The sequence below is a fragment of the Salmo salar genome, chromosome 12 (assembly GCF_965601325.2).
Source record: "Salmo salar chromosome 12, fSalSal1, whole genome shotgun sequence".
NCBI classification, from domain to species: Eukaryota; Metazoa; Chordata; class Actinopteri; order Salmoniformes; family Salmonidae; genus Salmo; species Salmo salar.
Genome location: NC_138302.1, coordinates 75,272,598 through 75,295,946, shown reverse-complemented (window position 1 = coordinate 75,295,946; position 23,349 = coordinate 75,272,598). Strand labels below are relative to the sequence as shown.

At 42.9% G+C, this 23,349-nt stretch overlaps 1 protein-coding gene across 2 annotated transcripts in view; it reads right to left on the bottom strand.

Annotated features, from left to right (window-relative positions):
• iffo2b (intermediate filament family orphan 2b) overlaps nucleotides 1-23,349 on the bottom strand; it is a 45,241-nt gene that overhangs the window by 8,355 nt on the left and 13,537 nt on the right. For both annotated transcript variants that reach the window (XM_014133596.3, XM_014133597.3), the window contains exons 2-3: nucleotides 8,077-8,137; nucleotides 877-972 (exon numbers count right to left, since the gene is read on the bottom strand). In XM_014133596.3, the coding sequence (XP_013989071.1) occupies nucleotides 877-972; nucleotides 8,077-8,137 (157 nt within the window). The remainder of the gene's footprint in view (nucleotides 1-876; nucleotides 973-8,076; nucleotides 8,138-23,349) is intronic.

Below are 23,349 nucleotides of genomic sequence, written 5' to 3'. Positions count from 1 at the left end.
GATTCTAGGGTGAAGGGAAGTGGGAAGGCAGGAATAGAGGTATCTCTTACTTTCATATCCAGATCCCTCCTGACATATTGGGAACTCAGACGTCGACCGCCCTTAATAGTGAGCAACGACAAAGTACACCTATTCAAAGGACACGTCCCAAATCAGTGTTTATTCACTACCCTGGAGGTCTATCAGGTCACACTGTGTGTTGCCTCATATGTACTGCATATATCCTTCTCTGACTACAGATGTGTGTCATGAGGAGGCAGCTGCTATTACCCATAATGCCACTAACTGACATGGCCAGTTAAACACAGAAGTAAATAAGAGAGGGAGCCAAGCTAGAATGGTTTCAACGGAAATCCAAACGACTCCTTGCTAATTTTGTTTATTCATTCCTGACCAAATGAAAGCTAAGGCTTGGCCAGCTACAATATATTACACTAGAGGCAAGCTCCATGGCAAAAATAAGGTGCTACGCAGATATAGCGTAAGGTCCTGCTGATCTACTGTGTGTTTATGAACACTTGTTATCGGAGCATTCAATGAATACCTGCCTGAAAGGCCTTCTTGCAATTGCGGCAGAATATGTTTCCACTGCTGGGTAAAAATCAAAATAAGGAGGGGTGTGAATCTGCTAGCCTGTCCTGGAGCCCAGTCTCTGAGTGTTCAGTATGATGAATGAAGCCCTAAGGACCTCTACAGTATGACTGACAACATCTATCACCACCTATAAAGAACAATACTACTGTCAATACAACCAATGCTGTTGTATTGTTGAGAATATAATTTGCATCATTTGAGCAGGAATATGACTGTGGTATCTGTCAGTCTGTGACAGTGCTGCAGTGGAGTGTGAAGGGAAGGTGTGTATGTTATACTTACATCGCTCATGAGACTCTTAAAGACCACCAGCTCAGCCTTCAGCCTGTCCACCTTCTCATTCAGTTCATCCTGGATCTCCTCTGACTCCTGAGCACTCTGAACACACACACACACACACACACACACACCACACACGAAGTCAAAAGTTTACATACACCTTAGCCAAATACATTTAAACTCAGTTTTTCACAATTCCTGACATTTAATCCAAGTAAAAATTCCCCGTCCTAGGTCAGTTAGGATCACCACTTTATTTTAAGAATGTGAAATGTCAGAATAATAGAGAGAATTATTTATTTCAGCTTTTATTTCTTTCACCACATTCCCAGTGGGTCAGAAGTGTACATACACTCAATTAGTACTTGGCAACATTGCCTTTAAATTGTTTAACCTGGGTAAAATGTTTTGAGTAGCTTTCCACAAGCTTCCCACAATACGTTGAGTGAATTTTGGCCCATTCCTCCTGACAGAGCTGGTGTAACTGAGTCAGGTTTGTAGGCCTCCTTGCTCGCACACGATTTTTCAGTTCTGCCTACACATTTTCTATAGGATTGAGGTCAGGGCTTTGTGATGGCCACTCCAATACCTTGACTTTGTTGTCCTTAAGCCAGTTTGCCACAACTTTGGAATTATGCTTGGGGTCATTGTCCATTTGGAAGACCCATTTGCGACCAAGCTTTAACTTCATGATGCCATCTATTTTGTGAAGTGCACCAGTCCCTCTTGCAGCAAAGCACCCCGACAACATGATGCTGCCACCCCCGTGCTTCACGATTGGGATGGTGTTCTTCGCCTTGCAAGCCTCCCCCTTTTTCCTCCAAACATAACAATGGTCATTATGGCCAAACAGTTCCATTTTTGTTTCATCAGACCAGAGGACATTTCTCCAAAAGGTACGATCTTTGTCCCCATGTGCAGTTGCAAACCGTAGTCTGGTCTTTTATGGCGGTTTTGGAGCAGTGGCTTCTTCCTTGCTGAGTGGCCTTTCAGCTTATGTTGATATAGGACTCGTACCCGTTTCCTCCAGCATCTTCACAAGGTCCTTTGCTGTTGTTCTGGGATTGATTTACACTTTTCACACCAAAGTACGTTCATCTCTAGGAGACAGAACGTGTCTCCTTCCTGAGCGGTATGATGGCTGCGTGGTCCCATGGTGTTCATACGTGCGTACTATTGTTTGTACAAATGAACGTGGTACCTTCAGGCTTTTGGAAATTGCTCCCAAGGATGAACCAGACTTGTGGAGGTCTACAATATTTTTTCTGAGGTCTTGGCTGATTTCTTTTGATTTCCCATGATGTCAAGCAAAGAGGCACTGAGTTTGAAGACAGGCCTTGAAATACATCCACAGGTACACCTGCAATTGACTCAAATGATGTCAATTAGCCTATCAGAAGCTTCTAAAGCCATGACATCATTTTCTGGAATATTCCAAGCTGTTTAAAGGCACAGTCAACTTAGTGTATGTAAACTTCTGACCTACTGGAACTGTGATACAGTGAATTATAAGTGAAATAATCTGTCTGTAAACAATTGTTGGAAAAATTACTTGTGTCATGCACAACGTAGATGTCCTAACCAACTTGCCAAAACTATAGTTTGTTAACAAGAAATTTGTGGAGTGGTTGAAAAACAAGTATTTACACAATTCAAACACATGCCCCAAGCACATCCACTCAAAACACAAGCAGCAAAAACACACATTCTTATTTACCATATTCGAGACAGCAAGATATTGAATATGGCCCCAATCTATATTTGTATATTATTCAGTGGAATAATTGTAAGTGATAAAGATGGATTAAGGACATTACAGTAGATGCCGAGGGGGACTACATACAGAGTAAATCACACTAAATAATCAACTGATATCCTTTATCAAATGACTATCAGAGAGCAGATTTCCTGTTTCACTTCCATGCTAAACAACATCTGCCTGTGTGAGCTCAGAGAGGTAAGAGCCCCCCAGGGAATTATTTTCACTTCCAGCATTCTGCTGAGCCATAATCCAACACAAACACAGATGCTGCCGTTGATCGATGTGTCCTCGATGGTTGTGCAGAAAGATGGGGTTGCTACTATACTAGCACCTGCAGAGGTGTGGCGTAGGGAGCATAGTGCCTGCCTTTGGCCATGATACTATAAACTCAAATTGTATTAGTCACATGCACCGAATACAACAGGTTGCTATACCTTACAGTGAAATGCTTACTTTCGAGCCCCGAACCAACAATGCAGTTGAAAACAAATATGAGTAAGAATAAGAAATAAAAGTAACAAGTAAATAAAGAGCAGCAGTAAAATAACAATAGCGAGACTATACACAGGGGGGTACCGGTACAGAGTCAATGTGAGGGGGCACCGGTGGGTTGAGGTAATATGTACATGTAGGTAGAGTTATTAAAGTGACTATGCATAGATGATAACAACAGAGTAGCAGCGGTGTAAAAGGGGGGGTAGCAGAGGAAACAGTCTATGACTAGGGTGGCTGGAATCTTTGACAATTCTTAGGGCCTTCCTTTGACACCACCTGGTGCAGAGGTCCTGGATGGCAGGAAGCTTGGCCCCAGTGATGTACTGGGCCATTCGCACTACCCTCTGTAGTGTCTTGCGGTTGGAGGCCGAGCAGTTGCCATACCAGGCAGTGATGCAACCAGTCAGGATGCTCTCGATGGTGCAGCAGTAGAACCTTTTGAGGATCTGAGGACCCATGTCACATCTTTAAAGTCTCCTGAGGGGGAATAGGTTTTGTCATACCCTCTTCACGACTGTCTTGGTTTGCTTGGACTATGTTAGTTTGTTGGTGATGTGGGCACCAAGGAACTTGAAGCTCTCAACCTGCTCCACTACAGCCCTGTCGATGAGAATGGGGGCGTGCTCGGTCCTCTTTTTCCTGTAGTCCACAATCATCTCCTTTGTCTTGATCACGTTGAGGGAGAGGTGGTTGTCCTGGCACCACATGGCCAGGTCTCTGACCTCCTCCGTATAGGCTGCCTCGTCTTTGTCGGTGATCAGGCCTACCACTGTTGTGTCATCGGCAAACGTAATGATGGTGTTGGAGTCGTGCTTGGCCGTGCAGTCATGAGTGAACAAGGAGTACAGGAGGGGACTGAGCACGCACCCCTGAGGGGCCCGTGTTGAGGATCAGCGTGGCGGATGTGTTGTTACCTACCTTTACCACCTGGGATCGGCCCGTCAGGAAGTCCAGGATCCAGTTGCAGAGGGAGGTGTTTAGTCCCAGGGTCCTTAGCTTATTGATGAGCATTAAGGGCACTATGGTATGGAACGCTGAGCTGTAGTCAATGAATAACATTCTCACATAGGTGTTCCTTTTGTCCAGGTGGGAAAGGGCAATGTGGAGTGCAATAGAGATTGCATCATCTGTGGATCTGTTAGAGTGGTATGCAAATTGAAGTGGGTCTAGAGTTTCTGGGATAATGGTGTTGATGTGAGCCATGACCAGCCTTTCAAAGCACTTCATGGCTACAGACGTGAGTGCTACGGGTCAGTAGTCATTTAGGCAGGTTACCTTAGTGTTCTTGGGCACAGGGACAATGGTGGTGGTGTACTTAAAACATGTTGGTATTACAGACTCGGACAGGGAGAGGTTGAAAATGTCAGTGAAGACACTTGCCAGTTGGTCAACGTATGCTCGCAATACACGTCCTGGTAATCCGTCTGGCCCTGCAGCCTTGTGAATGTTGACCTGTTTAAAGGTCTTACTCACATCGGCTGCGGAGAGCGTGATCACACAGTCTTCTGGTACAGCTGGTGCTTTCATGCATGTTTCAGTGTTATTTGCCTCGAAGCGAGCATAGAAGTAGTTTAGCTCGTCTGGTTGGCTTGTGTCACTGGGCAGCTCTCGGCTGTGTTTCCCTTTGTAGTCTGTAATGGTTTGCCAGCCCTGCCACATCCGACTTGGACAGGGTTAGGAATACGCAAAACGTCAGCCTTGTTCTCCGGCGCCATCTTATCCACTGATGTGACCAACAAGCGTCAGAGCCAGTGGAGTATGATTCGATTCTTAGTCCTGTATTGATGCTTTACTGTTTTATGGTTCGTCAGAGGGCATAGCGGGATTTCTTATAAGCTTCCGGGTTAGAGTCCCGCTCCTTGAAAGCGGCAGCTCAAGAGGCAGTTTAGCTCAGTGCAGATGTTGCCTATAATCCATGGCTTCTGGTATGTACGTATGGTCACTGTGGGGACGACGTCATCGATGCACTTATTGATGAAGCCAATGACTGATGTGGTGTACTCCTCAATGCTATCGGATTAATCCCGGAACATATTCCAGTCTGTGCTAGCAAACCAGTCCTGTAGCTTAGCATCTGCTTCATCTGACCACTTTTTTTATTGATCGAGTCACTGGGGCTTCCAGCTTTAGTTTTTGCTTGTAAGCAGGAATCAGGAGGATTGAATTATGGTCAGATTTATCAAATGGAGGGAGAGGGAGAGCTTTGTATGTGTCTCTGTGTGTGGAGTAAAGGTGGTCCAGAGTTTATTTTCTCTCTGGTTGCACATTTAACATGCTGATAGAAATTTGGAAGACAGATTTAAGTTTCACTGCATTAAAGTCCCCGGCTACTAGGACCTTGTCATGAGATACTCTACTTCAGGTGAGCAAAACCTCGAGACTTCCTTAGATATCGTGAACCAGCTGTTATTTACAAAAATACATAGTCCGCCGCCCCTTGTTTTAACAGACGCCGCTGTTCTGTCCTGCCGATACAGCATATAACCAGCTAGCTGTATATTGATAATGTCGTTGTTCAGCCACGACTCTGTGAAACATAAGATATTACAGTTTTGAATGTCCCGTTGGTGGTTTAATCTTCCGCGAAGGTCATCGATTTTATTTTCCAAAGATTGCACGTTTGCTAACAGAATGGAAGGAAGTGGGGGTTTATTCGATCGCCTACGAATTCTCAGAAGGCAGCCCGCCCTCTGGCCCCTTCTCTCTGCCTTCTCTTCATGCAAATGACAGGGAACTGGGCCTGTTCACAGGAAAGCAGTATATCATTCATGTCGGGCTCGTCGGTCTTGTTAAAGGAAAAAAAAGGATTCGTCCGTTGTGAGTAATTGCAATTCTGATTCCCAGAAGTCATTTTCGGTCATAAGAGACGGTAGCAGTAACATTAAGTACAAAACAAGTAAAGAAATGTTACAAACACAAAGCAACCCAAAAAAAAAAGACCCACAATTGGTTAGGAATACGCAAAACGTCAACCTTGTTCTCCGGCGCCATCTTATCCACTGACGTGACGATAGGAACTAATGTGTTTTATCTACAGAGACACAGGGAATAGTGGTGAGACAGTGACATTCAGGTCTGCTATGTGAGCTATCCAGGCTCTTTTATAGGTTATTTTCTGACATCTCCCTAGCTAGGTAACTGTCTCTGGCCCAATTCAGTTGACAGAAACCTGCCCAAGGACATTATGGGTAAAAAGACCATAAGAAAGGAAGGATGGGCACAGGTAAGTAATTCAGCAGGAAATATATATTTTCAAGCACCTATAGGCTTTATGTGTCTCTGTCGTCTTTATGACAATGACCCCTTGAGAGGCACTATACTGTAGCTAGGAATAAAGTAGAATTGGATGTTGAGATTAGAGTGAATTGATGTAATAGTGAAGGTGACTTGACTTAAAACTTCTTTGGGATAGGGGGCAGTATTTTCACGGCCGGATAAAAAAACGTACCCGATTTAATCTGGTTACTACTCCTGCCCAGAAACTAGAATATGCATATAATTAGTAGATTTGGATAGAAAACACAAAAGTTTCTAAAACTGTTTGAATGGTGTCTGAGTATAACAGAACTCATATGGCAGGCCAAAACCTGAGAAGATTCCATACAGGAAGTGCCCTGTCTGTCAATTTGTTGTCCTTCTGTTGCATCTCTATCGAAAATACAGCATCTGTGCTGTAACGTGACATTTTCTAAGGCTTCCATTGGCTCTCTAAAGCCGCCAGAAAGTGGAATGGGGTGTCTGCTGTCTCTGGGCAAAGAACAGCAGCAGAATTTGTAAGTGGTCAGCCTGGGGACAGTGAGACTGAGATGCGCATTCACGAGACTACTCCATTTTATTCTTTCAGCCTTTGAATGAATACAACGTTGCCCGGTTGGAATATTATCGCTATTTTACGAGAAAAATAGCATAAAAATTGATTTTAAACAGCGTTTGACATGCTTCGAAGTACGGTAATGGAATATTTTGAAATGTTTTGTCACGAAATGCGCTTGCGCGTCACCCTTCGGATAGTGACCTGAACGCACGAACAAAACGGAGCTATTTGAATATAACTATGGATTATTTGGAACCAAAACAACATTTGTTGTTGAAGTAGAAGTCCTGGGAGTGCATTCTGACGAAGAACAGCAAAGGTAATCCAATTTTTCTAATAGTAATTCTGAGTTTAGTGAGCCCCAAACTTGATGGCTGTCAAAATAGCTAGCCGTGATGGCCGAGCTATGTACTCAGAATATTGCAAAATGTGCTTTGCCGAAAAGCTATTTTAAAATCTGACACCGCGATTGCATAAAGGAGTTCTGTATCTATAATTCTTAAAATAATTGTTATGCTTTTTGTGAACGTTTATCATGAGTAATTTAGTAAATTCACCGGAAGTTTTCGGTGGGTATGGTAGTTCTGAACATCACATGCTAATGTAAAAAGCTGGTTTTTGATATAAATATGAACTTGATTGAACAAAACATGCATGTATTGTATAACATAATGTCCTAGGAGTGTCATCTGATGAAGATCATCAAAGGTTAGTGCTGCATTTAGCTGTGGTTTGGGTTTATGTGACATATATGCTTGCTTGGAAAATGGCTGTGTGATTATTTGTGTCTATGTACTCTCCTAACATAATCTAATGTTTTGCTTTCGCTGTAAAGCCTTTTTGAAATCGGACAATTTGGTTAGATTAACGAGAGTCTTATCTTTAAAATGGTGTAAAATAGTTGATTGTTTGAGAAAATTGAATTGTGGTATTTTAGTTGGTTTTGTATTTTGCGCCGTGCGATGCCATAGGCTGTTGGCTAGGGGTTCGGCAGGCGGAATGGGGTTCCGCTAGCGGAACGTCTGTCCTCAACAGGTTAATGGTAAGTTGATGTAATGGTGGTGAATTGTTGTAATGGTGAAGGTAAATTGATGTAATGGTGAAAGTGAATTGATGGTTAATGTCTACTAACCTCCTGCATGGATTCCACCATGGACTCCATATGCTCTCGTCTGTTCAGCTCCTCTTCCCATCTACAACACAGAACACACGGATGGTCAGTTACCTGCATTTACATGACTATGCTTATACATGAGTATTGTAATATATACACATCTTATAGACCTTTGAAGTATATTTTAGTTCTATTAGTGTGAAGAGTCACAGATAGTAAAGACATACACTATATATACAAAAGTATGTGGACAGCCCTTTAAATTAATGGATCCAACCATTTCCGCAACACCCGTTGCTGATAGGTGTATTAAATCCAGCACACAGCCATGCAATCTCCATAGACAAACATTGGCAGTAGAGCTCAGTGACTTTCAACATTGTACCGTCATAGGATACCACCTTTCCAACAAGCCAGTTTGACAAATTTCTGCCCTGCTAGAGCTGCCCCAGTCAACTGTACGTGGAAACGTCTAGGAGCAACAACGGCTCAGCCGCAAAGTGGTAGGGCACACAAGCTCACAGAACGGGACCGTCTGTCCTCGGCTGCAACACTCACTACAGAGTTCCAAACTGCCTCTGGAAGCAACATCAGCACAAGAACTGCAACACACAAGCCTAAGATCACCATGTGCAATGCCAAGGGACGGCTGGAGTGGTGTAAAGCTCGCCACCATTGGACTCTGGAGCAGTGGAAACATGTTCTCTGGAGTGATGAATCACACTTCACCATCTGGAAGTCCGATGGATTAATCTGGGTTTCGCGGATGCCAGGAGAACTCTACCTTCCCGAATGCATAGTGCCAACTGTAAAGTTTGGTGGAGGAGGAATAATGGTCTGGGGCTGTTTAATGGTTTGGGATAGGCCCCTTAGTTCCAATGAAGGGAAATCTTAATGCTATAGCATCAAATGACATTCTTGACAATTCTGTGCTTCCAACTTTGTGGCAACAGTTTGGGGAAGGTCCTTTCCTATTTCAGCAAGACATTAAATAGTTTGTTGATATCAGTGTGGAAGAACTTGACCGGCCTGCATAGAGCCCTGACCTCAATCCCACCGAACACTTTGGGATGAATTAGAACGCCGACTGCGAGCCAGGCCTAATCGCCCAACATCAGTGCCCGACCTCACTAACGCTCATGGCTGAATGGAAGCAAGTCCCTGCAGCAATGGTCCGACATCTAGTGAAAAACCTTCCCAGAAGTGTGGAGGCTGTTATAGCAGCAAAGGGGGGACCAACTCCATATTAATGCCCATGATTTTGGAATGAGATGTTTGATGAGCAGGTGTCTACATACTTTTGGTCATGCAGTTTATGTGTACCACGTCTCACTCACTCAAATGCAAGGGGCTGAAGCTCATTGGCTAGAACTGTAGGGAAAATAGCGCAGCACAACTTCAAGAAAATGGTCGCTTTCATACTAGAGATTGAGGCTAATTGAGGTTAAATCAATAATTCTACCCATAGATTATGCATATGCAATGCATTTGGAAAGTATTCAGACACCTTGACTTTTTCCACATTTTGTTACATTACAGCCTTTTTGTAAAATGGATTAAAGTCGTTTTTTTTCCTTCATCAATCTACACACAATGCCCCAAAATGACAAAGCAAAAACAGGTTTTTGGAAATGTATTAAAAAAAAAAAAATTACATTTACATAAGTATTCAGACCCTTTACTAGGTACTTTGTTGAAGCACCTTTGGCAGCAATTACAGCCTCAAGTCTTCTTAGGTATGATGCTACAAGCTTGGCACAGCTATATTTGGGGAGTTTCTCCCATTCTTCTCTGCAGATCTTCTAAAGCTCTGTCAGGTTGGATGGGGAGCGTCGCTGCACAGCTATTTTCAGGTCTCTCCAGGGATGTTCGATCAGGTTCAAGTTCGGGCTCTGGCTGGGCCACTCAAGGATATTCAGAGACTTGTCCCGAAGCCACTCCTGCGTTGTCTAAGCTGTGTGCTTAGGGTCATTGTCCTGTTGGAAGGTGAACCTCTCCCTCCAGTCTGATGTCCTGAGCGCTCTGGAGCAGGTTTTCATCAAGGGTCTCTCTGTACTTTGCTCCGCTCATCGTTCCCTCGATCCTGACTAGTCTTCCAGTCCTTGTCACGTCCCCTCCAGACGTGACGCTTGGCATTCAGGCCGAGAGAATCTTGTTTCTCATGGTCTGAGATTCCTTTAGGTGCCATCTGGCAAACTCAAAGTGGGGTGTCATGTGCCTTTTACTGAGTGGCTTCTGTCTGTCCACTACCATAAAGGCCTGATTGGTGGAGTGCTGCAGAGATGGTTGTCCTTCTGGAAGGTTCTCCCATCTCCACAGAAGAACTCTGGAGCTCTGTCAGAGTAACCATCGGGTTCTTGGTCACCTCCCTGACCAAGGCCCTTCTCCCCCGATTACTCAGTTTGGCCAGGCAGCCAGCTCTAGGAAGAGTCTTGGTGGTTCCAAACTTCTTCCATTTTAAGAATGATGGAGGCCACTGTGTTCTTGGGGAACTTCAATGCTGCAAACATTTTTTGTTACCCTTCCCAAGATCTGTGCCTCGACACAATCCTGTCTTGGAGCTCTATGGACAATTCCTTCAACCTCATGCTTGGTTTTTGCTCTGACATGCACTGTCAACTATGTGACCTTATATAGACAGGTGTGTGACTTTCCAAATTGATTTTTTAATTTATTTAACTAGGCAAGTCAGTTAAGAACAAATTCCCGTTTACAATGACGGCCTACCCCGGCCAAACCCAAAACCGGATGACGCTGGGCCAATTGTTCGTCGCCCTATGGGACTCCCAATCACGGCCGGATGTGATACAGCCTGGAATCGAACCAGAGTCTGTAGTGACTCCCCTTTCACTGAGATGCAATGCCTTAGACCGCTGCGCCACTCTGGAAATCATATCCAATCAATTAAATTTACCACAGATGGACTCCAAGTTGTAGAAACATCTCAAGGATGATCAATGTTAACAGGATGCACCTGAGCTCAATTTCCAGTCTCATAGCAAAGTGTCTGAATACTTATGTAAATAAGGTATTATGGTTTTTTATTTTGACTAAATTTGCAAAAACATCTAAAAACCTGTTTTCGCTTTGTTATTATGGGGTATTGTGTATAGATTGATAGATGAGGAGGAAAGTAATTTAATCCATTTTAAAATAAGTCTGTAATGTAACAAAATGTGGAAAAAGTGAAGGGGTCTGAATACACTGTATGAACTACACATAGACAAGTCCAGCCCAAAGCGGGAGGTTTAAAAAAATACTTTCTTAGTCGACAAAGTACCCGGCACATGTCTTTAAAAAGGCATCTACCAGAGCCTCATCATTCCATGGAATTCAGAAGCTAACATCAACAGAATAAACATTCCTTCCATCCACATCACACAAGGGGAAGAACTAAGCACATCCTACAGCTTGGGCAAGAACCTGGAAAGTAATGTCAACGTATGTGACCTCTAAAGAGATTAATATCATTGGAACAAGTAATTGAAAATATTTAACAGCCAGAAAAGGAATATTGTTACTCAAGAAAACCTTCAGAGTTAATATTTGTATAAACCAGGGATGGGCCACTTTGATGGGGGTGGGGGCCACAACAAATCTGAACTAATCACGAGGGGCCGCAGTGGCTCGAGGGTCCACACATGAAGTTAAAGACAAGGGCTGGCTCTTGGGGGCCCCTAAGTTAAATTTTGTTGCAGTTTTACAGCTAATTTCCTGCAATTCTACACATTTTGCCAGATAGCTTGATTTGCTAGAAAGTTATAGAATCAAGTTGAGGAAAAAGTAACTAAATGAAACATGTTTTATTATCAACTGAAACATGTTTCCCCTGTCTTGAATTGAAAAGCTCAAATTTTCAATCTCCCAAAAATAAATGCGATTTCTGACGAGAGACTAGGCTCTCCTCCATCTTGTCTTGTGAAACTGTCCTATGCTCTCCATCCAGTAGCGGAACGTGATTGCATGAAGTTGACTTCCAGCGTAATGAAATACGTCACGATTTAAAATGGGGCATAACAGGTTGAAATTGCCAATGAACGTGCGTTTTACCCCAGTGTGACTCTAAACCACTTTATGGGCTATCTAACCAATGGGGATGGGGGAGGTGAACAAAACACCACAGAAATGCTGGCACATTTTTTTCGGGCCATGCCCTCAACATAGCAACAGGACCAGAGACAAACATACTCAAGTAACAATCATTCTACCACAGAGTTCAAGACATCTTTCAGATCTCATCTTTTGCTCTAAAAGCAATTTCTCGAATTCACCGTTGAATGTAGCATAAACAAAATATGTCACTAGAGCGTAGGCCTACTTCTATCTAAAAAAACCTAGATTTGTTGCTTTTCAGGAGCCACTGAATGTTGTCGACACGGTCTAATTAGCTTGAGAGAAGTAGCCCTAGCTGGGCGGTCTCCAGCTCACACTGTGATTGAAGTGTTGTTCTTAAGACACTGGCACTGCTACTTTACTGTGTCCAAACACCCTGCCTGCCACGGTAGGACTCCAAAGGTCATTGGAGTTCACAACTGCATCACATCCTCCCGCGGCAGACAGAGGAAAACAGTCTGTCACAGCATCTGCATGTGCTCTGCGTCACTTACAATTTAGGTACAGTAGTGTGCCACTTCCCGGACGGGCACTATGTCATTTCCTTCACACTGTGGGAAACTGGAGTCTCCAACATAAATCTGTGTTCTCCATTCAGATTCATTCCATCTCTGCCAAGCAACAGAGGAAATGGTCCTGTGGCAGAGTTGCTCCATCACTTCCAGGTTATGGAAAGATTCCCTGAATCACAGTAGTCATTAGATCTGCACTGAGTGGAAACTAAGGCATCCAAATAAACATTCTACCATAACTCTTCCAAACAGAGAGGACAGACACTACAACATGGGAGAGGTATTCTGTCTTCTGCCATAACCCCGCTCCAAAAGGACTGTTGGATGAGTTTTGCCTTCAGCTGGAGTCTGTGAAACGACCTGGAGTCTCCTTACAAGGACAAAGACAGCAGGAGACTATTAGCCTGACTGTCATCCCATAGACATCTGTCTGTGTAAGACCAGATGCCTGTTCTCCAGTCAGGCTGCTGTAACAACCAGAGGACAGTCTGGACTCATACGTTGATATCTACAGACATGATTTATGAATATGTATTCCTACTCACATCTGATGTATAACAATGTAAAGGCTACATAAACAATTTCATTTGAATAACCAATCAGAAAAAAAATTCCCCCCCAAAAATGTCTGACACTGTAGAATGGTTCTAAACGAGCCTAAAATAATGCAGGTCAGTGCAGACCGAGACTGAGGTTCTACAGAACAATAGAATTCCAGCAAGACAAGACCTGCCAACGTACACTCTCGCCCAGGGTGGTGTGCCTAGGCAGCTTCATTTGCACGCGAGCTGTCTAAACCTTTATTCATCACTCTGCCTGAGGACACATGGAATCATAACCATTACCCAGCAAGCACGGTTTCTCCATCTGATGATATATTCTTGTTTTTAGTGGGTTTTTTATTATTTAAAAATTAGATTTTTAGGGTGCATAGAAGTTGTTGTCGTTAAGTCTAGACATTTTCAATTTTCAGGTATTGGAGTAACAAAGTTACATGGTCAGATCTATGATGGCTGCTCTGCATTGATGAAGGAAAAATGCCCAAGGGATAAGGTGCTCTTTGCCAACTCATTCATTCCCCAAGTAACATCTTTATAAGGCCAGATCCAAGTTACTGGTCATCCTTTTTCCAGTAAAGCTCGGGCCTCTCATCATCACTGAGAACAGTACACAGGCACAGACCATTCATGCATCTGTTCTCAGTGAATCACCTCTAAGTCACACTCCACCCTGTAAACCACAATTATGTGGTTAACCATTCACTCTGAGAAATAAGTCTTCCACATCGACAAGGACTCTATTTTCATGTACATACAGTTCTGGGATTACAGTGCATTCCATGTGTCTCATTCATGAATGTCATGTAAAACAGTACATTTTTTGCTGATGCAGGGACATTGGCTGGTTGTCCTTTCCTCAGGCTTCTCAAAGGACATGGTGTTGGAATGGTTGGGGGACAATGGTAGAAACTACAGAATCAATTACAATATCAAATCAACACAAAATTATTCTTATATATATATATATATATATATATATATATATATATATAGATAGATAGATAGTGAAAGTCTGATAAACAACTGCGCATTGTTTCATAATTTGTCATTATTGACCACTGTTAGCAATAGATCACCATAATTATCATCAATACTGCCCATATGAGAGGTGTTAGTGTTGAAGGATCAATATGTCTGTATCATCAAGGAATAATAGGCCTTTCATCATCCTCCCTGACACAGACAGGACCAGGATGAACCTGGTGACAACACGGATAAATCACACCAGCCACCAAGGCCAGAACACACACGTACTGTATGTGATTAATCCTATGGAGCTCCATCCATGTCTCTGTACAGTATATCGCCCGCTCTGTGACAGCATCCCACATCCTCTCCATGCAATTATATCTATCGCATTGAGGGGGCTTCAGCCATAACTTACCTCCTGCATAGATTCATCTCAACAAAAGGAGCGGGCGGGGCGCTCGCAGGGAGGGCAGAAGGTGGGGTGCAGAGGGCTTTGACACAGGGGTTAAGATGGAAAATCCTGAAAAAAGGTGAGTTGGTTGTTTGAGTCAGAGGCTGTCTGTTGGGAGATGAAGATATATCTGAGGGGGTCATTGATTGTATGTCATCGGGCTGGCCCTGTGATCTATCATTTTCACAGAGTAGGGTACTAATGAGCAGTGGTGGTGTGGGTAGAGCAGCAGGCATATGGCCGGTTGTTCGGTCGGCAGAGTCTCCCCCTAGAGGCTGCAGGCTGGGTGGAGGGTGGGGGTCTGCTTGTGCTGAATAGCCAATAACCCCTCAAGGTCAGACCTCATTCGATTTGCCCTGATCTCATTCCCTGCTCCCTGCTCGACTCCATCCCCCTCCTCCCATCACCCTTCTCCTTGTAGCCTTCTCGTGTCCAGGGAGACCATGCCACTGGCTGCATACATCTGATACACAGAACTACTGTACCATCATGCCTTATGCCACCATGTAGTGTACACTTTAGCCTATAAACAGCTGGTGGGGTCGTCATTCAATAAATGCTGGTGACCTGTTCCACACTCAGTCTTAAATATAGCACTCCTCTCTCAGACAGGCCACAGTCACAGCCAAAACTAAAAACATGAGGGTTGCTATGTGATGGTATTTGTCCCCAGGGTACCATTTCATTGGCCTGCTGGGAGTAGCAGAATGTATTATTCTGAATGAGAAACTAACATAAGTATTGTGATAAAAGAGAGGAGCACCCACTGTATTGATTTCTTCTTAATGTTTTATACAACCTGACATTTCCAGTCCATAAACTACTCCAGAATTATAGAGAGCATCAGCTCAGATACAATAATACATATTGCAATAAAATAACTGAAAAAACAATCAGATCAATACTGATGGTGATTTGGTGCAGTATTGTATATCGTGAATGCATATTGATCCTCATTGGAAAACTGGGTTAGATATGTACATGGTTCAATACTGGTCGAGTGAGAAGTGGTTGAGTTCTGAATGGCGCTGTAAGTATTATATGACTCAGCAGATTCCTCTGCTGCCGACCCTTACTGGGGAGGAAGACCACAGCCATAAATACTACACTTCAAATAGATCCCGCTGAACCAGCTTGAACCTCCAATGTTCACTACACACATATCAATCACATTGAAAAGGACAAGCGGCTAGGAGGGTGAAGCCTGACATGACTCTACTTATGTCCACAAAAATGAACACATTTTCTGTATTTCTAAGATGCTAAAAACTGTAGAGCAGCATGCTATGCGTGTGTGTGTCCCCATCATGCCTGTCTTAAGCCCCAGGCTAAAGTTGTGTGTGTGCATGCGTGTTCGTTCGTTCGTGCCTGTGTAGATGTAAAAGGCACAGACAGTATAGTGCTTATTTATGCGACTATAGAGGGGACTGGATTAGAGGTTTAACATTGAGGGGAGGAGGATGTACATATAGGAAAATATAAGCTGTGAGTTTGATGAATGTATTGTCTTTACACGCAGGGTATTATTGCTCCTTAAAATGGGGACAGGCAGCAACTGTAGCTTGTTACTTGTATCTGAGGATTCAGTTGCATGTAGTTACCGGCTTGAAACTAGAGGTCGACCGACTGATTCTTCAACGCCGATACCAATACTGATTATTGGAGGACCAAAAAAAGCCGATACCGATTAAATTGTACGATTTTTATATAAATATATATATTTGTAATAATGACAATTACAACAACACTGAATGAACTTTTATTTTAACTATAAAATCTATTTAGTCTCAAATAAATAATGAAACATGTTCAATTTGGTTTAAATAATGCAAAAACAAAAGTGTTGGAGAAGAAAGTAAAAGTGCAATATGTGCCATGTAAGAAAGCTAATGTTTAAGTTCCTTGTTCAGAACATATGAAAGCTGGTGGTTCGTTTTAACATGAGTCTTCAATATTCCCAGGTAAGAAGTTTTAGGTTGTAGTTATTATTGGAATTATAGGACTTTTTCTATCTATACCATTAGTATTTCATATACCTTTTTACTATTGGATGTTCTTATAGGCACTATAGTATTGCCAGCCTAATCTCGGGAGTTGACAGGCTAGAAGTCATAAACAGCGCAATGCTTGAAGCACAGCGAAGAGCTGCTGGCAAACGCAGGAAAGTGCTGATGAATGAATGCTTATGAGCCTGCTGCTGCCTACCACCGCTCAGTCAGACTGCTCTATCAAATCATAGACTTAATTATAATATAATAACACACAGAAATACGAGAGTTAGGTCATTAATATGGTCAAATCCGGAAACTATAATTTCGAAAACAAAACGTTTATTCTTTCAGTGAAATACTGTTACATTGCACAACCTTTAATGTTATGTCAATTATGTACAATTCTGGCAAATTAATTACGGTCTTTGTTAGGAAGAAATGGTCTTCACACAGTTCGCAACGAGCCAGGCGGCCCAAACTGCTGCATATACCCTGACTCTGCTTGCACTGAATGCAAGAGAAGTGACACAATTTCCCTAGTTAAAAGAAATTCATGTTAGCAGGCAAGAAAGGCATTGATGTTTATGGTTAGGTAGACATTGGTGCAACGACAGTGCTTTTTTAGCGACTGCGCTTGTTAAAGCATCATCCGTTTGGCGAAGTAGGCTGTGATTCGATGATAAATTAACAGGCACCGCATCGATTATATGCAACGTAGGACAAGCTAGATAAACTAGTAATATCATCAACCTGTGTAGATAACTAGTGATTATGTTAAGATTGATTGTTTTTTATAAAGATAAGTTTAATGCTAGCAACTTACCTTGGCTCCTTGCTGCACTCACGTAACAGGTAGTCAGCCTGCCACGCAGTCTCCTCGTGGAGTGCAATGTAATAGGCCATAATCGGCGTCCAAAAATGCAGATTACCGATTGTTATGAGAACTTGAAATCGGCCCTAATTAATCGTCCATTCCGATTAATTGGTTGACCTCTACTTGAAACCAGATCAAACACACTGGGCTTAAAGGAATTTAACTTTCAAAATACAGATAGTGTCACAGTATAATGAGTTTTGCAAAACGATTCACACTGCAACACTTTCTGTATTTTGAAAGTGCTATATCTTGAAAACATGATTGCGGACATGCAAACCATTTTGGGACTGTATCAACAGTGGATTAATGAAACAAATACCAATATATACTTTGTGAGTGGTATTTTCCTATAAGCAATGCCAGGGAATCATCATTAAGAAAAATCCAGGACGCTGATATATGTATTCTAAATCCTAGTATAATGAAACTCCTTTTCCATGCATCCCAGCACTAAGAAACCATTAAAAGGCAGGTTTTGACAACAGGCTCTGGGTACATTAAGGATACAGAGAAGGGCCTTGGTAGTCTGTAGTAAATAGTGATCTTACATAATTCAAATCAAATTGTATTTGTCACATTCGCTGAATACAGTGAAATGCTTACTTACAAGCCCTTAACTAACAGAGAAGCAGTAAAATAACAATAGCGAGGCTATATACATGTGCTACCGGTACAGAGTCAATGTGCGGGGGAACCGGTTAGTCAAGGTAATATGTACATGTAGGTAGAGTTAAAGTGAATATGCATAGATAATAAACAGAGAGTAGCAGCAGCGTAAAAGAGGGGTCTGGGTAGCCCTTTGATTAGCTGTTCAGGAGTCTTATGGCTTAAGTGTAGAAACTGTTAAGAAGCCTTTTGGACCTAGACTTGGCGCTCTGGTACCGCTTGCCATGCGGTAGCAGAGAGAACAGTCCATGACTAGGGTAGCTGGAGTCTGACCATTTTTAGGGCCTTGACCATTTTTAGGGCCTTCCTCTGATTCCGTCAGCTATTTGCTGATGAACCCACAAAGTGTAACTTTGAATTCATCAAAGTCTAGCTCAACAAAATACATTGTATAGACACCATAGGACATACCCTGGAGAGGGTGTAGTGCCGGATGGGTTGGAGCCACATTGTAACAGTCCTAATCCCATGGCCTTTCCTGGCCAACACCATGCATCACCACACACCACTCAACTATCCACACAATAGCAGTGTGTGCTAGGCTTGTCTGCAGTTTCTGCACTGTGTAAACACATTATCTAATCACTAAGCCACACAGCCAGCCATGACGGCCCTTCTTTGCCCCCAAGGGTGTATACTGTCTGTCTATTGGCTCTTCCACGGGGACACACCCAGTGAGAAGACTGGCAGAGCTCTGGTTCACTGCCTCATGTGCCTGCCAGACAGGTCATCTCACATACAATACAGGGCACTGGTGTGACAGATGTGATCAAGGTAATCGTTTTTAATTAACAGTAACAATTTTAGGCTGCTGACATTTTATCTAAACAGGTAAAGACGTTACATATGGGTGTGCAGGGACTTGTCACATTGGCACTGGCTGCCATTTTGAAAACACCATAGTCTCCTGCATCTTGCATCAGTTTATGTTACAAAGCATCCACACCTAACGCTTTGTTTTTCTCCTGAGTCTGCGGATTCTAAGGCTGGGCCACAAGGTTGAGACCCACTGCTGTAACGCTCACTCACAGAGAGATGCTGAATAATAATAGACTTCTACAAGGCACACAGAATAGATGATTGTTTTTCTCTTCTACAATCCATAAGGAACATATGGTTTTCTACAACTGGTTTAGCAGTTTTGTGTGATGTCTCTGTCTCTCCCTCACAGTCACAGGCTGGCCATTTCACTGTATCGTACACCAAAGATTGTGGCATTTCATTTATCCAATAAAAAACAAGTTAAATGTTACTTTCATCCCAGGAAAGTCCTTCAACATTTCCAGCACGTTGATGCCATGGGTTATTTATGAGGGGCTTGAGGGTAATGTGACAGAAAATCTTTTTTTTTTTTACTGAGGTCTGCAAAACCAACTCACCCTGCAGCCCACCCACCCAACCTCAGTTGAGTACAATTGAGCACACTCCTGCTCTGTACTGATGTTTCCACTATATAGATCTCACTTCCTGCATGGCCACATTGGAGCCCAACATATTGGCTGTCCTCTCCTGGCTATTGACTCAAGAGATATAGAGGGCCATTAATCTGCATGAAAGCAAGAGTTGAAAAAGTCAAACATAGTTCATGGTGGAAAATTAGCATGTATTTTTGAAATGCTGTCTTAATTTAATAATGGTGCATTTCAATGGGATTTTCCATTTAACAAATGAGAGGGGAATTTGGGGAGTATTATGAAATATACATTTAGGCCATCATTGTAAATAAGAACTTGTTCTTAACTTACTTGCCTAGTTAAAATAAAGGTCAAATTAAAAAAAGATATATGTTATGTCATCACTGAGACACACTCATGGCATGCTCAGGCCTGGTTTGGGTGGATAGACTCATTAGAGAAGACCTTTGGCACAAATCCTCCTTAAATCTGGGTGTGTACAGTATAAACCACGGGAAAGCCATGTATCTGCATTCCATTATCCCTGTGTAAATACCCCATGGCACATCCCTTTTATCATCTAAGTACAAAGTGTCTAATAAATCAGAAGTCCCATGAAAGCATGACAGCTGTTTTTACAGGAAGTCAGCTTCCCCCCATTATCATCCCGCTTTCAATTCCCCTCACTCTCAACATGATCCATCATGGTTGTTTATCCCCTGGCTTAAAAAGGTACAGTAGGTCAAAACCAACAGCGTCCTAATTCAATATACAGTAGGTTACAAAGATCACTTAGAGATAAGATGAAAGACTGTCAATAAATTGAATGGTAGTTTAGAATGGTTCACAAGAGAGGTTGGTGGCACCTCAGTGCCTGCCCACAAAATTAGAACTTACAGCAAACTATATCTGAATGATTACTAAAGAGCAAGGCACCAATAATAAAACATATAATAGATAATCATTGCGTACAGTACATGTGTAGTCTGGCTTTTCATCCCACTGTCTATCTCTCTGTTTGGGAGAGCGCTACAGAAATCATGTCTACATCACCATGATGACCAGCCCTTGCATGGTGAGCCACTTAAATAGACATAATGAAAACGCTGCCACTGAAGGTTCATGTGCTCTCCATCCCACTGCATTAAGTGTATCTTAAGTGTTACTGTGTCTCTAAGACAGATATGTCTAGCCTGGGATAATGGAATGGAATATGTAAGAAATAGCTCTAATATCCCTGTCTGAGCTCACTCACCCATAACGAGACAAAATATGCTGACCCATATCGGTCCCTAATCGCCAGCACACCATCACAAAAAGGCTATTCTACCCTAAGCCCAGGGTGTGGAAGTGATTGAGGCTGTCTCTTTGTGTACTAAGTCTGGTAGCTCCTTAGCTGTCAACCAAGAGAATGTTTCTTCGGTGTTAATAAGATCTTGAAATACAGCAGAGATAGACTGTGTCTGTATACAGTGTCTGTTTCACTAACATGCACAGATAGAGACCCAAGTCCTCTGTACATCCATTGTACAGCAGTAGAATGCCCCTCCTGATGTGGGTCTACCACTGAATGTCCCTATCCGCTAGGCTAGTCCATAGCTTCCTGCTATAGCGGTTAACAGTGGTTAGAAGAGACAGGTGCATTCCTGCACTTTCATACATGGCAGTGTGCCACTGCTCTCAGCTATATCGATGGCCATGAATAATCAGGAACATGGTGCACTCACTGAAAAAGCAGACACAGAGGCAAATGAGGAAGAACGATTCCATCACGTGACTACCCACCCAGAGTTTCCCCCAGAATCAATATGGAGACACCACAGTTCCTTGTTGTCTCCTTCACACCAATGCGCTCTTATCGTTGACCTTACTGTTAGCCTGCAGCCTCTCATGAAATGAAGCAGCTTAACATCAACTCTACTGAGGATAACTGAGAGCTTCTAATGACATACAGTAGATACCTGTGACATCCTGACCTTGATAACAGTCTGATATCACTATGTTGACGAGAGTGAGAGAGAGAGAGTGAGAGAGAGTGTGAGAGTGAGAAGGAGCTGTGTGCTCTCAGAAATGAGTCTGCCTGTGTATCAGCAGGGGGTAGAAAGAGGGGCTATCAGCAGGGGCTGAGTGCCAGGATGCGGTGCAGTCTGGGACAGACTGACTGCTGTGTACAGGGAAAGTTCTAGCTGAACAGCAGATCTAGATTACATATTGCAGACCACAACAGTGGGAAAAGGTGTGCATACATACAGCAGAAATATGCTTATATTTGGGGAATCATCATGTATCATTAGAAACTGGATATAGACAAGAGAAATGGTTATACAGTTCCAAGCTGAGGTCGTTGTGCTCTGTAATTACCCATATTAGCTTGTTCACGTGGGCAGGTCTTTATCCTCCTGTTGGGGAGGCAGCTAAATCTGACCCAACAAGCCCAATTAGTCCTTTCATCTTCTGAGCAGCACCAGAGAGATCAAAGCACAGAGAAAGTGTCTCCTCAGGATCCTCATCTCATTGATCCACACTCGGCGATGCAGCTAAATTCAGCTGCCTTCAATTATTAATGCTGGAAGAAACTGTCCCGAGGAGCTGTGCTGCATGCCTGCACTGCATGGGGTTGGGAACAGGTCCTTTTCAAAGGGCATCCGGGAAGGCAGTGGATCGTCTCCAGTGGCACGGCCAAACAGTTAGGAAGAACGGACTAGTGACCGAGGATCACTGGTTCAAATCCCAACTGGGGCATAGTTTACTGTTGATGTGTCTGAGGGCTACGCTGTGTCTGAACTGGTGAAGTAACAACTGTTCACTGAACCACCTCTGTTACACAATGTTCACATGATGAGTAACCTTGCCTGAGAACGGAAGACTTGTGTTAGCTCGCAAAGCTTATGCCTACTGGAAGGGTTAGCCCACAGGCCTAACAAGGCATTGAGTTGTGCAGAAGTCACAGGTTTGAAACCTGGGTAGTCATCATTTCAGTTATTGCAAATAGAAATGGTGTAACATCCCACTGCAGGATGCTTTGAGACTAAATCAGACTCTGAATCAGTTTATTGCCCATTTACAACGATACTCCATCTTCTTATTCTCTCTTTCATGTTTGGTTTGAAGTTACCACACACACACACAGCCTGTGTGAAGCCTGCACGCCATTCAACAAAAAACTCACAAACACAATGTCGTATTGTGTCACCACCACACTAGAAGGATAATACATTACAGTAAAAAAAAGCATACTTCCGCAACAGACACACACACACTTTACTGCCACAATACAATGTCAATAAAAAGAAGGGACAAGGAGGACATTGCTTTTCTCCAGCTCTCTCCTGTGAGTGATTGGGATGGAGCTCAAATACCATTTTCATGATAGAAAGAACTACATCTCTAAACCTGTGTGTTTCTCATACTCAACCATCGCTTTGGTATGAAGTATGGATGACTTTCACCTTGGTTTACATGATCATTAAATCAGCCAACATGGTAAAATGATATTGTGTCATATAAATGATATGACTACAGTCATGGAGAGCAATAAACAACACATACTGTATAGGAGTGAAGGAAAGGTTACCAAGCTGTCTTCAGCCACACTGCTTCGATTAGCTTTTTATCATGAAGCCTATCCTGAATAAGTCCTTGAGAAAAGCCACCACACACACACACACACACACACACACACACACACACACACACACACACACACACACACACACACACACACACACACACACACACACCTGTCTGATCTTTATCAC